Raw genomic sequence first — 16,337 nt, 5'->3', positions numbered from 1 at the left:
GCAGGTGTGGGAAGAAGCGCCGATGGAGCCCTGCCTCCAGCTCCGCTCTCGTGCACAGGCTCACACCTGCGCACACGCACTGATGTGCACACACAAAGCCTTGTGTGTTGGAGCCACGTGGCTCATGCACCGTCCTGTCTGGGTGCACCGTCCGTGACCGCTCGTGTGGGCCTGCACAGGACACGACCACACGCCTGGGGGCTCACAGCCCCAGGGCAGGTGGGAGCCACAGAGCCTGCGCTTCTGGGAGCCCAATGGGGCGGCCTCTGTGGGAGAGAGCGGTTTTCACCCGCCTGCTCTCCCCCACCCCTGCAGATGCGGCCTCGGGTCACACAGACCAATGTCAACTGTGAGAGAAGGTAGGGGTGGGCACGGAGCACAGGCTGGAGAGTGTGCTGGCACTGTGCTCCCGGGCAGGTCCCAATCCGGCTCACCCAGGGGTGCGGGCAGGGCAGGGCGTCAGGATGAGCTTCCCCTTCGAGGGTCCCTCCTCCCGAGAGCGGCAGCGGACGGAGGTGTCTGTCCCTAAAGCAGGGACATTCCCAAGAGAGGTGAAGGTGGAGCACCACCGGGCCTGCTATGACCCCCCCTCCCCACCCGAGCGCAGCCCGTGGACACCCAGGAGCCCTCCTCCTGCCCACAGATGGACAATGGCCAGGTGAGACTGAGCCCTCACAGGCCTGCGCCGGCCTGGCCACCGAGCTGACCAGGGTGGGACTCTGGGCCACCCCGGCTCCTTCCCCATCCTTGCCCAGGTGTGAAACCAGGAGGAGCGGGGCTCCATCAGCCCTCGGCTCTGCCTCCAGAACGCGCCACCCCCACACAGACGCCAGGTCTCCTTACAGATTGGGAAGGATGCCATGGAGTGGGGTGGGGGCTCTGTTTCAGCTTCCTGCGCCTTCCAGGCAATCTGCAGTCCCCACCACCCGGCAGGGTCAGCATTCTGCACCTCCTTTGGGACTGCCTGGGTGTCCCCTCTGTGCTGGGCCTGAGCTGGTGGGGACAGTGACACAGGACTCACCAGAGGTCGGGGAGGACCACCAGAAAGAGGGGACACTTGAGCTAACTCTTATTTTTGCATTGTTCGTTGCTAGTGTAGAGAAATATGACTGATTTTTGCGTATCGATCGGGTATCCTGCCACCTTGCTGAGCTTGTTTATCAGTTCTAATCATTCCTTAGTGGATCCCTTGGATGTTCTAATCATCTAATCTCTGAATAACTTTTCCTTTCCAACCCGCATAGCTCTTATTTCTTCTTCTTGTGTAACTGTCCTGGGCAGAACCTCTGGTACAGTGTTGAAGTGGCGGCAGCAGATGTCCTTGCCTGGTCCCTGCTCGCAGGGGAAGGCTTTCCGTCACTCGCCATTAATTGTGATGTCAGCTCTGGGTCTTTTGTAGACACCCTTTACCAGGTTTGAGGAAGTTTCCTCCTACTCCTAGTTTGCTGAGTGTTCTTATCACGACGGATTGTCAGATTTTGTCAAATGCCTTTTCTGCTTCTACTGAGATGATCGTATGGCTTCTGTTCTTTATTTGATCGATATGATGTATTACATTCTTTGGATTTCTTTTTTGGGTTTTTTGTTTGTTTTCTTCAGCCACGTCGTCGCGGGGCTTGCAGGATCTTAGTTCCCCAACCAGGGATTGAACTGAGCCCTTGGCAGTGAAAGCGCCGAGTACTAACCACCGGGCAACCAGGGAATTCCCTATGTTCTTTAAATCTGAATGTGAAATCAAGCTTGCATCCCTAGGATAGATCCCACTTGGCGTGGAATGTTATAGAATCCTTTTACATGACGCTGCATGCAGTCTGTTAGTATTTTGGTGAGGAACTTTACGCCCACATTCATAAGGGATATTGGTCTGTAGTTTTCTTGTGAGGTCTTTGGTTTTGGTATCCAGGTAAAGCCCACCGCTTAGAAGGAGTGCCTTTCTCTTCGGTTTTTGGAAGCGTTTGTGAAGGACTGGTGTTCATTTGCACCAACTCTTGAGGGTGAGTTCAGTTGCAGCAGCAGGCGGTGGGAACAGTGCAGACAGAGGCCTGAAGGTGTGAGCCACGGGCCTGGCTGGTGCAGGCACACACGGGAGGTGGAGGGCAGGACCCCACGGGAAAGGTCCACAGGGGCTGGATCCAGAGGGACATGCGCAGTCCTGGAGCTTTAGAACAGAGCAGTGCCAGACATGGCGTGTCTGTTGGAGAATGTGCTGAGGGGAGGGTGATGGAGGAAAGAGACTGGGCTGGTGAAGGAATTGAGGAGAGGAAGTGGTGGGGGACTGCCCAGAGGTGGTACAGACAGTGGGGCTGGGACGACAGGCAGCCTAGAGGGCTGGGAATGCTGCCGGGGGAGGGGCTGGCAAGGGTCCTGGGCACAGGCACAGAGGCAGGACGGAGCCTCCGTGTAGGCAGGCTGCTGTGAGAGGTGAGAGGCGAGGGGTGCTTGCAGCGGGAAGGGGCCAGAGCGCTGGCCTGAGGCTGCGGTCCGGAAACCAGGCACAGACAGCTGGGTGGGAGCTGGGCCGGAGCTGTTAGACCCACCCTCTGCTGCAGGTGGCCCGTCTCAGCGGCGGCATACAGGCGGCGGCAGGGGAGGCGGGATGCTGGGGAGGCCAGCCTAGGGGGCTCCTGGGAGAGGTGTCCACGGATCTGCAAGCAGGTGGGAGCTGCCAAGGACCAGAGCCCTGCCTGCCGCAGGGGATCCCGGGTCAGACAGGAGACCTGCCCGCGAGGGGGCACGGGGGCACGAGGGAGGACCGGCAGCCCTGCCTGGGAGCCTGAGCGCTTGCGGCCTGGGCGGGCGGGAGGCGGGAACTCGCCAGCGCGCCCCACGTCACCCCCACCGCAGCCCCGGGGCCCCCACTGACAGGTGCGGACGGGGTCAGGGAGGAGAAGGCACTTTCCCAAGGGCTCCGCCGCCGGGAGCCGCGCGGGTGGGGCTGTGAAGCCGGCAGCCCGTTCGCCTCCGTGGCCCCCTCAGGCGTGCGCCCCCGCGCCCCCAGCCGCGGAGCGGCGGACGGGGAAACTGAGGCCCCGCGGGCTGGCGGACGGGGCGGCGCCTCACCAACCAGGGGCCGGGGCGGGGCCGGGGGCGGGGCGAGGGCAGGGCCGGGGGCGCGACGCGAGCCGGGGGCGGGGCGGGCGGGGCCGGGAAGGGGGCGGGGTGCGGGCGGGGCGGGGCCGGGGCGGGGCCGGGCCGTGAGCTGGGGGCGGGCCCGGGGGCGGGGCCGGGCGGGGGGCGCGGCCGCATGGCGGGCGCGGGGTTGCGGCAGCTGCCCTGGGGCCGGCGGGAGGCGGGCGCCGGGGGCGAGGCGGCGACCGGGGCGCGCGCCCCGGGGCCGTGTCGGTGCGCGCAGGGAAGGCGGGCGCGAGCCGCCCCCCCGAGTCCGGCCGTGCCCGCCGCGTGGACGCCGTGAGTACCGAGCTGGACCGAGCCGGCGCTTCCGGCGAGAACAAAGGCGGGCGGGCGGGGGCCGGCCCCGGCGGGCTGGGGGCTCCGGGCGGGGGCGCGGGGCCCCTCCAGCCTACGCCCCGCCGGGTCTGTCCCGGGCCGGCCGGGCAGCCGCGGGGGTGGTGCGCCTTTGTTGGAGGCTCCGCTGTGGGTGGGGGCGCAGGCCGGGGGGCGGGGTTTGTGTGCAGGTGGAGCTGGGCGACCTGGGCCGGGGCCGGGGCCGGGGCCGGGGCGGAGGAGCAGGCCCCCGGGGAGGCGGGGGGCGGCGAACGTTTGGTGGAGCGCGCTGGTTTGCTGAGAGCGGAGTGGTTTTCTTTGTGCGCGTGTGTGTTTGGGGTTGCGGCAGGAGTTCCAGCAGGACTGGGCCTCTGGGTCGGACCCTAACTGCTCTTCCAACCCCACTGGGGCCCCAGAAGGGACCAGGCCCCAGGCAGGCACTGGATAAAACAGTGCGGGGCGGGGATTCTGTTCAGAGGGACCCGGGATGGCGGAGGTCCCGAATGGGACTGGGCATTGAGGTGTCTCACAGAAGAGGGAATTCTGAATCTGGGTGTTGAAGAACGAGTAGGAGTTCTCCATGTGAGGAGGGGTAGCAGTCATTCTAGGCAGAGGCCGGAAGTGTGAAACTGAAAGAGCCTTCTAGGTTTCTGGGAGGGCAGCTGGAACATGAGTAAGAGGCCATTCCGCAGCAGGGCCTGACAGCCAGGCCCGGAATGTGGGGTCCTGTGGGCCTGGGTTAACCCCGAGGCAGGCAGCCTGTCCCTGGTGACCATGTGCCCTGTGGTCCCTGCGTGAGTGATGCCCCAGGCTGACAGGGAGACGGCGAGGATCCCAGCCAACCCACCAAATGGTTGTCATGGCCACGGTGGACAAGAGTGTGTCCCCCACCCCTGGCTGAGACACGTCTCCTTTTTTTATTGTAGCTTCATGGCGGCTGAGGAGATGCACTGGCCTGTCCCCATGAAGGCCATTGGTGCCCAGAACTTGCTAACCATGCCTGGGGGTGTGGCCAAAGCAGGCTATCTGCACAAGAAGGGCGGCACCCAGCTGCAGCTGCTCAAATGTGAGTTTCCTAGGTGGTGGGAGGACATGCGGACAGGGCTGAGCCCCACTGGACCTCCTCGGCCAAGCAACCTTCCTTTCTGAGCCTCTTCTTCCATTACCTGGTGGGCCCTCCAGAGTTTCTCTTCTTTCCCTGCTGGCATCCCCTAGGGGCCCTGAGGTTGGCCTCTGCAGCCCCAGGACAATGGGAGGGTCTGGGTTGGTACAGCAGGTGGAGATAGGGCATTTGGTGCACAATGCTGACCAGCTGGCCAAGGGAGCTTCAGCCTGTGGCCAGGGGATGGGGGCCCTTGTTCACCTGGTAGGTCTGGCTCCTGGGGTGTCCTCGCCTTACTAGGTGGGTGGTATTTAGTGAGTCAGGCAGTCACTCCATCTGCATTGAACTCACGTGCCAAGCCAACACCCATCTAGGTGCTGGACCTCCAGAGCTTCATGAGACCAGGGCTTTGGTCCCTAGGACAGCAGGCTGGGGGAGGGAGGGAGCCCCCAGGCCTGGGAGATGCCCAGGCTTCAAGACACTGAGGCATCAGGGCCTTGTCCGTCCCTCTGACCAGCCAGGAGCATCCCATGCCTTTGCTCAAGCCAAGCCCTCTGCCAGGGACTTCCTGGCCACGTGCTGGCTGGTTGATGTGCTCCAGGCTGACTGGTCTGGTTTCTCTGTGGGCTCTGATTGGTCTGTTCTCCTCTTTGAACAGGGAGCTTCCAAGGAGGCGCTGTAACTGAGCTGCTCCGAGGCCTGGGAGGGGCTGCTCAGGGATGGGGCTCTGGGGTCAGCTCCACACCAGTGGCTCTTGTTGGCCAGATCTCTGGCTTCTTGGCCCCACCCTCGCCTCTCCCAGCAGCTCTGCAGCACGAGCAAGGTGGCTGTGGCCTCCCTGGGCCTCTGGCCCTGGCTCTGCCCCTCCTCGAGCCAGCTTTAGTCCTGTCCCTGGGGCCCGTGGTAGTGCCACACAGCCCCTTGCATCTATCCCTGCCCTGGAGGGACCAGCGTGCCCATCAGTGTGTGTGCATTTGCCTCACAGTAGACTCCTGGGGAGCGGGCAGGAGGCCTGGCCTGGAGCTGCCCAGGCCCTCCGGGCATGGTCCCCAGAGGGGGGCCTGCCCAGCGCCCTGAGCTCAGCCCCTGCCCCGCCCCCCCCAGGGCCCCTGCGCTTTGTCATCATCCACAAGCGCTGCATCTACTACTTCAAGAGCAGCACGTCCGCCTCCCCGCAGGGTGCCTTCTCGCTGAGCGGCTACAACCGGTAAGCGCCCCTCCGACCCCAACCCCATGGTTCCCAGCCAAGGCATGTCCAGGCTTCCCTGGGATGGTTTACATTCCCAGCCCTGTGGACCAGTCCTGTCTCTGCCACTCCCTCCTGGCCTCATCCTTGCATCAGAGTCTGTCCTCAGGCTGCTGCCTAGGGCCTGGGGCGAGGCCGGGGCTTCCTGCCCCTTTGTCAGGCTTCAAGGGTTGGAAGCCTGCTCTCCAGAGTCCCCATTCAGTCACCACCCAGGGACCACCATCTCCCTCCTTCCTCCCCACTTTCCCCCTTCACCCATCACTGCCTCCTTCTGGCCAAGGGCCCAGCCCACTCCCCAGGCCCTGCCCCAGACCCCCCTGACTCCAGGGGCCTCCCCGGCTGGGCTGGTTCCCTGCTGTGGGCCGGGTCCATCAATCAGCCACGAGACTGCCCTCAAGGGGCTCTGACTCATGGGCCGGTGGGCACTGGGTCAGTCCCCCCACCCCCCCCGGGATGGGGCATGTTGGCGTGTGCAGGCCCACCGATGGTCACGTGTGATTCCTGGCTCTAGGTTTTGGTGTCACTACCCGGGCCTTGCACCCGATGGCATTAGTCTGTGTCTTCTGCCCCCCGCCCCAGAGGGCCTGGCCCTCCTGCCTGTGAGAACCCGAGGGTCCCATGGTGTCAGTGGGAGGACCAGGACTCTTGGGGAGTGACTCGAGGCCTTTGCTCACATCCTGGCCACAAGCTCAGTCGGGGAACCTTGCTCGAGCACCCAGCTCAGTGCCCGACCCCCCAGGTGGAGGACAGGGGAGGCTCCAGGGCCTTGTGGCTGCCAGCGGGCACTGGTGGATCAGAGCTCTGGGGTCCCCTGGGGAGGGACATTTCCTTTCCCCAGATACACCACCCGCGGCCTGGTGGGGATGCAGCCTTGCCCCAGGGGATGGTCCGGGCCCTCTGATGGGCCAGATGGACACACCTGCCCCAGGTGCCCAGCCTGGCAGCACCCCCATGGTAGACTTTGTGATCTTTACGTGAACCCCCCCACCCTGGCTGCAGGAGCGACCACAGTGAGTCACTTCCCAGAAATGGTCTCGGGCACAATGCCTGCCAGCAGGGGTGGGGCGGAGGCTGAGCCCCACGGAGGCCCCCAGTCGGCAGGCCAGGGGCCAGGCGGGGCCCGAGGCACCCGTGCCCCCTCGGCGGGCAGCAGGGGTGGCGTGTCCTTGTCTCAGAGCCCCGCACATGCTCCTCCTGGAAGCCCTCCTGGACACCCCCCACGCTGCTCACCGCCCACCTTGCCCACACGCTTCCCTGTGCCTGACACACCCGGGCCTTCAGCCCGCAGCGTCGGGGGCCGTCCGTCCGGATCTTCCTGTGGCCCTTGGGGCGTGGTGCTGGGTGCCAGGACCTGTCCAGGGGCGGGGCAGCGCCTGGGCGGGCCCCGCGGGCGTGGGCCACGTGGTGACCGCTGGCCCTGTCCTCAGGGTGATGCGGGCGGCCGAGGAGACGACGTGCAACAACGTCTTCCCCTTCAAGATCGTCCACATCAGCAAGAAGCACCGCACGTGGTTCTTCTCCGCCTCCTCGGAGGATGAGCGCAAGGTGGGGGGGGCGGGGCCATGAGGGCCCCGTGCAGGCCCGGGGGGCTGTGCCGGCGCCTGGGCAGCTCCTGTCCTCGCGCCCAGAGCCTGGCGCCGGCCCCCTCGCCCTCAGAGCCTGCTGTCTCAGGAGGAACCCCGGGTGGGCTGAATGGGGGCCGCAGCCCCAGAAGGGCCAGCCGGGGTCGTCTTCCCCCGCCTTGGTGGTCGATGCAGACCGGCTGGTGTGGGGACGGGAGGCGGGTGAGGGCGGGGTCCTGCCCCGGGTAGCGTCCTGCCTGCTGAGGCCCCGACTGCCCCACAGAGCTGGATGGCCTTGCTGCGCAAGGAGATCGGCCACCTCCACGAGAAGAAGGAGCAGCCCCTGGATGCCAGGTGGGCCCGGGGGTGTGTTGGTGGGCAGGGTGTCTCTAGGCCCTGGACTTGACACGTGTGCCCACCTCCCGACGCCTGGGGGCTTGGCCCAGAATCCCCTCCTCCGAGGTGCTTCTCCAGGTGCCAGCTGGGCCACGGGTGTGCGGGGTATGCACCTGTGTGTGTGCACCCGACTGTGTAAACGTGTGTGCACGCACCCCGTCGGTAGTTCCTGTTGAGGGGGTTACCCGTGCTTTTCCTGCCCACCCAGGAGGCCTGGCTTTGGTAGCAGCTCAGGCCTTTGGGTTCCCAGTGCCCCTCACTAGGGAGGGAGACCGGAGCGAGTCCCCAGGGCAGTGGCCCAGCCTGCCCAGGTCTTGGTGATCGCAGGGTGAGGTGGCCCAGCAGGCAGCAGGGGCTCTCTGGGCGGGAACGGCGTCCAGCTGGTCCTTTCAGAGATGAGGTTAGGGAGGCCCAGCTAGGGCTGGCCACACTGAGACTGTCCTGCAGGCCCCCGGGTGAGCCACTGGGGCAGGAGCAGGTGGGGATGTGGGCCCAGCCTCAAGGCCTGGCACCGTCTGGGCAGCTGGGTGCACGTGTGGCCAGAACCATGGTGGGCTGAGGAGGGAAGACCACGGCCTCCAGTCCGCTCGACTGCCTCTGTGTTGTGGGTGTCTGTGTGTCTGGATCTTTCTGTGTCCAGACGTCTCCGTGTTCTTGTGTTTATCTGTGTGTTTGTCCGCATCCACGTCTGAGTGTCCACGTGCAGGTGCCTGTATTTGTCTGTGTCTGTGTGCCTGCGTGTCCGAGAGCGCGTGTATCCATGTGAGTGTGTGTGAGTGTGTGTGAGTGAGTGTGAGAGTGTGAGTACAGGAGGCTCCCTGCCCGGTGCTCACCGCCCCGCCCACCCTCCCCGCACTCAGCGACTCCAGCTCGGACACAGACAGCTTCTACGGTGCGATCGAGCGGCCCGTGGACATCAGCCTCTCTCCGTACCCCACGGACAGCGAAGGTGAGGCGGTTCCTGTGCTCTGCCCACCGTCTGCACACCTGCTGCTGCTGAGGGGGGAGGCACAGCCGGCTGGCCTCCCTGCTCTGTCCCTGTGGCTTCCCCAGGCAGCCCGGTCCTGGGTCCCCATCCCTCCCCCCTCATCCTGGCCCCCTCCTCTGGGGCCTTCCTGAGGGCCCCGCCCGGCTGTCCCGTCCTGGGTGCTGCTGGCCTGGGCAGCCTGAGTCTGACCCTCCGTCTCTCCCGCAGACTATGAGCGTGAGGACGAGGACGACTCGTACCTGGAGCCCGACGCCCCCGAGTCGGGGAAGCCCGAGGGTAGGTGGGGCCTGCCTGACTGCCTCGGGCCTGTCTGTCTCCACCCTGAGCCTCAGCTTTCCTCCTTCAGCCCTGGATTTAGGAGGGATGCTCACCTGCCTCTCTGACCACTCCACTTAGCCCAGGTGGGGGGGGGGGGGGCAGTGCAGAGATCAGTGACAGGGGAGTCCCCACACTTGGGGTGTGAAGCCAGGGTGGCCCTGGGGGCTGAGAGCAGGAAAGGAGGAGCAGCTCTCTGTGAGCACCTCTGTAGGCCAGGTGGGCACTCACTGCCCCACCCCACCCCCACCTCCCAAAGCACTTGGCCCAGCAAGGGGGCCAGGCTTTACCAGGGACGGGTGGGGGACGGCCACGCCTCTGTCTGCCCTGTTTTGTCCCTCCCCACCCCTGCTGTCGGTCCCCATGTCTCGCTCCCTTGCCTTCCGTCCCATCACTCACTATTCCTTCCACCCCTCCGGGGACTTGGGACAGTTCCTCCACCCCAGTCCTCCCTGTTCCTTGGCCTCCTCTCCAGTGACCTTGTCTGCTGCCCACCTCGACCCCTTGCGGCCTCCTCTTAGCTCTGCCGCCCTCTCAGGTGCACCCGGGGCCAGCCCCGTTCCCTCCTGCCGGCTCCCTCCCTCCGGGGCCCCAGCTGCCACAGGCCTTCAGCCCACCAGGACCTGCAGGCCAGCACCAAGCCCACATCAAACCCTCGTCCCGTGGTTTTTGCGCCCTTGCTCACACGCTTCGCTCTCTCATCTCTGGGCCTGTGACTGCAGCCCTGGTGAAGCCCCGTTTCCGTCTACCCCGGCGCTGGCTGGAGAGAGCCCGGGGGGGCCTTCCTTCCCATCCCCACCTTGAACCTCCGGGGGCCCAGCACTCCTGCACACCTGCCTGCACACTCTGGCCCCACCCACAGCGTCTCTGGTCAGGGCTCCCACCCCAGTGCCCGAGGGCGAGGGCGGCACTTGGCTCGGGACCCCTCCCTGCCCCCACCTGCCTCGCCAGCACCAGGCACCCACCCCCCGCCCCAACCCCTCGCCCAGCCCTGTGCTGCCCATGGTGTGAGGGCTTCCCCGGGGCTTAGGCCCGGCCTGCTCTTTTCCTGTCCTGTCGCTCCTGGGCCACAGCCAGTGTCGTTGACCTGCTAACTCCTGACGTCTCCAGCCACAGCCCCTCTGAACTCTGGGCCTGGGCCCCTGGGGACCACCTGACATCCCCTGGATGTCTCGTGGCATCTTAGACTTGTCACGAGCAAACCCAGCCCCCAGCTGGCCCCCGCCTGCTCCCGCCCTGCCTCCTCACCTGTGTCAGTGGGAATCCCAGCCTCCCTGGCTGAGCCAGTGCTAGGAGACTCCCTCGCCTGTTTTCTTTCTCGCCTCCTCCTCCAGGAACCTGAGGCTCCTGGTGTGACCCCTAGGCTTTAGGAAGTTTGCACAAGGTGCCATGTGGAGGACAGATGGGTGGGCCTGGTCGCCTGGGATGGGCCAGGACCCCAGAAGGAAGGCTGCGGCAGGAGTGCTGGGCACCGGGGCTTGCAGGGTGGCCCGGCACGGGGGTCGGGGCCATGGGGGTGCACACCCGCTTGGCCCTGGCTGTTCATTGCCAGCAGCGGTGGTTCTGGTCTAGCCTCTAGCAGGGGATGCTCACTCAACAAATGGGTCTCTTTGCTCTGCAGATGCCCTGATCCACCCACCAGCCTACCCCCCACCTCCTGTGCCCACGGCCAGGAAGCCAGTCTTCCCTGATGTGCCCCGTGCCCACTCCTTCACCTCCAAGGGTCCAGGCCCTATGCTGCCACCCCCACCCCCTAAACGCAGCCTCCCCGATGCTGGCCTGGCCTCTGAGGATGCCAAGAGGGACCTGCTGGGCCTGAGGCGGGTGGAGCCCGGTGCCTGGGTGCCTGCTGCCTCCCGGAGGATGAGTGACCCCCCGCTGGGCAGCCTGCCAACCGTGCCCAGCCGGAAACCACCGTGCTTCCATGAGAACACCAGCCCCAGCCCGGAGCCCCGGGTCCCTGGCCACGGGGCCAGCTCTGCCTCCGGTCCTGCCAGCACAGCCACTGCCGCCTCCAGGAACTGTGACAAGCTCAAGTCCTTCCACCTGTCCCCTCGGGGGTCACCCACCCCTGAGCCTCCACCCGTGCCGGCCAACAAGCCGAAGTTCCTGAAGGTGATGGAAGATGTTCCCCCGAGGGATGCAGCCAAGCCCGGACTCTTTGTACCCCCTGTGGCCCCCCGGCCTCCTGCACTGAAGCTGCCCATGCCTGAGGCCTCAGCCCGGCCCATGGTCCTGCCCAGGCCAGAGAAGCCACATCTCCCCCACCTCCAGTGAGTCTGTGTGGCACTGGTGCCACCGGGTCCCCTGGCCAGCCTTTTTTCCCACTGGTGACGCAGCCTCCCTGCCTCGGGCACTCAGCCCACGCTGGGGGCCAGGCGGCTCTGGCACAGGGGCAGGAAGGCACCTTGATTACCCCAGCTGCCTGGGCTGAGTGGCCTCCTCTACACCTGACCCGGGGGACCCTTGAAGTCAGCCCAAGTGGGTGGTGAGCCTGGAGCCTGTGGCTGCCTTTGGGAGCAGTGGTGAGGAGGGGCTCTGGGGACACTGGCCTCCCAGATACCCTGCCGTGCAGCGAGGGCCCTCCAGACGCTGCTGGCCTGCCCGGGACAGGTGGTGTAGGGAGGTGTGGACTGAGCCCTCCTGAGCCCGTGAGAAGTACCCTTCCCAGCCCTGTCTGGGGCTCTGGATGTGGCCCTGGCCCTGAAGCCACCAAGGCTGCCTGTGTGCCCTTCCCCACTGGGAACCTGCTGGAATGTGGAACGTGTCTCTGACTCACCCTGAGGCCTGCTCAAAATACCTTCTGCTTCATTGCTGGGCAGTGCCGGGAAACCGGTGTGTCCCCACACCCACCGCCCGTGGCACCCTCAGCAGTGAAGGCCAGAGTCCCTTGCCGGTGGCCCTGGCTCAGGCTTCCGGGTGTCGGGCGATTCCTGCCACCACGGGGCAGTCAGCATGGACCCCTCCAGAGCTCTGTGGTCACGAGCCTCAGACAGCCACCAGGGCTGCAGGCGCCCGACTTCATGGGTTCCAAAGCTTGGGTGTGGTCACTTGAAGGGCGCAGGGGGCAGTGTCTGGAGAGGTGCAGAGGGGCCCTGTCCCATGCCTGACAGTGACATAGCCTTCCTCTCCTTGCTCTCCTCCCAGGCGGTCACCCCCGGATGGGCAGAGTTTCAGGAGCTTCACCTTTGAAAACCCCCGGAAACCCATGCAGGCTGACACGTCGCAGGTGGATGCTGGCGGGGAGGACTCGGACGAGGACTACGAGAAGGCAAGGCCAAGTGGAGCGCCCGGACCGCCACTGGGCACGGGCGGCTGAGGGAGAGCTGGGGGCATGGAACACGGTGGCTCCCGGTGCAGGCTGGCAGCTGGCGGGCAGGTGGGCGCTGCTGGCCTCCAGCCCCACCGAGGCCTTGACACTGACCGCATTGACCCCCCTCCAGGTGCCACTGCCCAGCTCCGTCTTCATCAACACCACGGAGTCCTGTGAAGTGGAAAGGTCAGTGTGAAGCTCTTCTTTCTCCCAGGCCTTGTTTTGGTAGACCTGAGGTTCCTGGTCCCCCTACGCCCCACCCCTCAGTCTTCCTGCTTTTTGGTCCCCTTTGCCAGCCTCGGTGCTGGGCAGTTGCTGGCACAACAACACAGCCTAGTGCTGGAGAATCCCAGCGAAAGAACGACTCCCGCCAGCTCTACCCCTCCGCTGGCCTTGTCCTGGGCTCTATGCTTCTGGCCCTTGTGGTCCCCGGTGCCCTCGGAACCCGAGCTGCAGAATCCAGGGGGACAAAAAGCCACATGGGGGGTGGGGCTGGATGGTCCTGGAGAGAGCTGTCCGAGGGTGGCTCACCTGTTGACGTGGCTGTGTTACCATAGGCTGTTCAAAGCCACGAGCTCCCGTGGAGAGCCCCAGGACGGCCTCTACTGCATCCGGAACTCCTCCACCAAGTCGGGGAAGGTAGGCACCCAGGGAGGATGCCCAGTGGTCACCCTGCTGTGCAGAGGTCCCCGGGACGGTTGCATCGTGCTGGGGTCTGCGGCTTTCCACACAGCTGGGTGGACAGGCGAGCATAGGACTCTACAGTTTGTAGGTCACTTACCCACGCAGCCTTTTACTTGGCCTCTCAGCCGAGCTCCGTTCTTGAGGTCTGCAGCTCCCACCCTCCACCTGTTCTCGACAACTGAACACCGTCTGCGGGGATGCCCCCCACCCCCCCCCCCCAGCCTGGGCACGAGGCAGGAAGGAAGGGTTGGGGGGCCCGGGACTCTGATGGGGTGGGGGGTTCCTGTTCCTGCCCTTTGAAGGGGAGGCTGCTTGGGGCTGTGGGAACGGTAGGAGGTCTGCTGGCGCTGCCTGTGCCCCTCCAAGGGTGACTCGTGTGACTCACTGAGCCTCAGTTTCCCCTTGAGTGTCAGAGGTGGTCCTGGTGAGGACCAGGCACCTGCCACTGTCATTCACATCTCATGAGACTCTTTGGGGGCAGGAGCCCCGGGGCAAGGGGCTGCCGGTCCCCACCCTGCTGTGCACATGCAGGGTGACCCCGCACCCCGGCCCCGGCCCCGGCCCCGGCCTGGATGCTGCCGCCACCCCTCCCCGCTTCACCTTGGTCTCTGAGGGCCGTTCTCTTTCCCGAGGTGACCGAACCATCTGCCGCCCACTCCTCTCCCTGCAGGTTCTGGTTGTGTGGGATGAAACCTCCGGCAAAGTGAGGAACTACCGAATCTTTGAGAAGGTGAGCAGGCTGGCCCTGGCTGAGGGCCCTGGGTGGTGCCGGGCGGATCCTGGCCGGGGCTTGGCTGGGGTCAGGGCAGTGTCTCCCTGGTCGGGCACAGGCAGTGGGTGGTCTGAAGCCAGCGCCTCCACGCACTCCCCTCCCCTGCCCTCCCCCTCCCTCCTCCGTGGTCCCACCTCCCCCTCTCCTGGCCTCTCCGTGGAGATGGGTGACCGGCCCTGCCCCCTAGACTTGTTTACAGACCTGCTGCGTCCCCGGGGCAGAGCGTTGCTGGCACCCCATTCTACAGGGAGGGTAGGCCGGCCAGCCCCCCTGACCCCGCCCCCTCCACACCCAGGACTCGAAGTTCTACCTGGAGGGCGAGCTGCTGTTTGTGAGCGTGGGCAGCCTGGTGGAGCACTACCACACCCACATGCTTCCCGGCCACCAGAGCCTGCTGCTGAAGCACCCCTACGGCTACACCAGGCCCAGGTGACACCTGTACGGCGTGCGGCTGGGCGGAGGCGACCGGGGGGGCCACAGCCCCAGGCCACGCAGAAGGAGACGGGCCTGCCCGGGAGGTGGACCGGGAGCCAGCACCGCGCTCTGACCCGGGGCTCCCTGATGGACACGTCACAGAAATTGCCAGGCCAGGCCCTCCCCAGCAGGCTGGGTCCTTGGGGCTAGGCCAGGCCCTGGGCTCCAGAGAATTGGGTGGGGCTCTCCCGGCTCACCCTGCCCACCTCCCAGGGGCCCAGGAGCCAAGGGCTGAGCCCAGCCTGGACTTGATGGACAGGAATTCTGGTCTCCCCAGCACACCCACCCTGCGCTGGGCTGGGAGCTGGGCAGGGCTGGGGCATCTGCGGTGGGGACAGGGGCCGGACCCTCCTAGGAACGCTACAGTTCAGGCTCCGCGAGGGGCTGGTGTCACACAATAAAGCACAGATGACCTTTGCCCCAGTGGTCAGGGCTTCATTGGGAAGAGGGAGTGGCCAGCCTTGCTGAGTACCCCCACCAGCGTCCAAGTGGTGACCGCAGCCGGTCAGCTCATGGGAACCCTGAGAGGTGGTCTTGTCTTCTAGGCCACAGGGTGCTAAACTGCTTGCCCTTGGGTACCCAGCTGGTAAGAGAACAGGACCCAAAAAGTCAAGACAGTCTGGACTCAGAGCCTGTATCCAAAGCGCCAGGTTTTTCTGCCCCAAGTCAGGTCTAGGGCAGTGAAGCTGCAGAGTTAAAAGGCCCCTCACGTCAATAATTGGGTCCTTCATTGGATTAACCAGTGGTTACTGGAAGACAGCTGGGTAGAAGGTGCTCCCAGCACCCCCTCTCCATGGTAATAGGATATGCAGGGGCTGGGAGCTTGGAGCCCAGCTGGGGGCTTCAGGAAGACTTCCTGGAGGAAGTGATGGATACCGTGCTGCCAGAAGAGTGGGCCCTGAGTAGGCTGGGGATGGGTGGGGACAGTAGTACCTAGATGCCCAAGTCCTCTGGTCCATACTTGGCGAGATTATTTGCTTGTTTCCTGCCATGGAATTCCAGCAGGCTGCTCTCCCTGGCCTGGCCATTCAGGTGGGATTTTTTTTTTTCTCTCTTGTGAAAACAGGGCTTGGTGTCAGGGCTGCCAGGGAACCCAGGGTCATTTGATCCTCATCGCCCTTTTCACTGGGAAAGAGAAATTTGTTACGTGAAACCCAGACCACAAGAGTGCTGTGCCCACTAGCCATTGATGAGCGGTCCCAGGGGAAGGCCCTTTGTTGGGACGTCCCCTCCGCTGTCCTGGGTGTGTGCCGGAGTGAGCTGGTTCGTTGGAGGAGGAGAGAGGAGGCCCGTCAGGGAGGTGGGAGGCTCCTGTAGGTGCAGGGGAAGACGGCAGCCGTGTCCTCCCAGGGAGCACGTGTCCAGCACTGTCTCTGCAGATGTTTCTCCTCTAGCTGCCCGGGGGTGGGGGTGGGGAAGGGGTCGGTGCTGTCTGGTGGAGTCTGGGTCACAGGAGCCCCTGGTGCTCCTTCCGCAGCTCTGGGGGAAACTAGCAGTTCCTCCTTCCCGCGGTTGCCATCCGCGGCCCTGAAGCAGTGAGGCGCGCCGGTCCCCGCCGTGGCTGCTGTTTCCCTTCCTGTGAAAGTTCTTAAGGGGGGCTCAGGCCAGAGAAGCCGTCTTCAGTGGTGCTCGGGGCCTGCCGTGCTGGTGATGGCTGCAGGACGCAGGACACTACTGCTTTCAGCTGGCCAGCAGCCACTTGGGAGCCAGCTAGTATCTGAAGAACCCGGAGCTGGAAGGTTGGGGGCGTTCTGGTGTCCAGAGCCAGGTGATAGGTCCTTCTGGCCACCCAGACAGATGAGGCCTGTCGCTGCCAGAGGCCCACCCCAGACCCTGGCCCAGGGCCTGCAGGGACAGCCGCCCACCTCTTTGTGAACCACTCTAGGCCCAGGGCCTCAGTTGCTAGAGTGTGTGCGCTGCTGGTAGTGGTGGGGCCCCGGCATGGTCCTCCAACACGCAGGAGGGGCCGGAAGGGGTCCCACTCCCCCTGAGAGCTGCCTTGAATGTTCTGCCCCTCGCGCAGGGCTGGAGGGTGGTTACT

At 65.0% G+C, this 16,337-nt stretch overlaps 2 protein-coding genes across 2 annotated transcripts in view; both read left to right on the top strand.

Moving 5' to 3' along the window:
* The first annotated feature begins 534 nt into the window (after nucleotides 1–534).
* Nucleotides 535–14,714, top strand: SH3BP2 (SH3 domain binding protein 2). Its single transcript, XM_057705458.1, has 13 exons — nucleotides 535–658; nucleotides 4,371–4,510; nucleotides 5,651–5,753; nucleotides 7,220–7,337; nucleotides 7,638–7,708; nucleotides 8,611–8,699; nucleotides 8,946–9,014; nucleotides 10,675–11,326; nucleotides 12,201–12,324; nucleotides 12,497–12,552; nucleotides 12,924–13,005; nucleotides 13,721–13,780; nucleotides 14,118–14,714. Exons 1-13 carry the CDS (start codon nucleotides 651–653, stop codon nucleotides 14,253–14,255), a joined length of 1,710 nt encoding a protein of 569 aa, XP_057561441.1. The 5' UTR covers nucleotides 535–650; the 3' UTR covers nucleotides 14,256–14,714.
* ADD1 (adducin 1) overlaps nucleotides 14,120–16,337 on the top strand; it is an 89,302-nt gene continuing 87,084 nt past the window's right edge. The window contains exon 1 of the mRNA XM_057705451.1: nucleotides 14,120–14,251. The gene's annotated coding sequence lies outside the window, so the exon portion shown is untranslated. The remainder of the gene's footprint in view (nucleotides 14,252–16,337) is intronic.

Source organism: Hippopotamus amphibius, chromosome 13 (assembly GCF_030028045.1).
Source record: "Hippopotamus amphibius kiboko isolate mHipAmp2 chromosome 13, mHipAmp2.hap2, whole genome shotgun sequence".
Taxonomy (NCBI): domain Eukaryota; kingdom Metazoa; phylum Chordata; class Mammalia; order Artiodactyla; family Hippopotamidae; genus Hippopotamus; species Hippopotamus amphibius.
The sequence above is the reverse complement of the archived record's forward strand: the minus strand, read 5'-3'. Positions and strand labels throughout refer to the sequence as shown.

What these genes read in the sequence shown, in the direction of transcription:
- SH3BP2 (XM_057705458.1), top strand. An exon ending in TCGCTGAGCGGCTACAACCG is followed by an intron (nt 5,754 to 7,219) that starts GTAAGCGCCCCT and finishes CCCTGTCCTCAG; the next exon opens with GGTGATGCGGGCGGCCGAGG. An exon ending in CGAGTCGGGGAAGCCCGAGG is followed by an intron (nt 9,015 to 10,674) that starts GTAGGTGGGGCC and finishes TTTGCTCTGCAG; the next exon opens with ATGCCCTGATCCACCCACCA.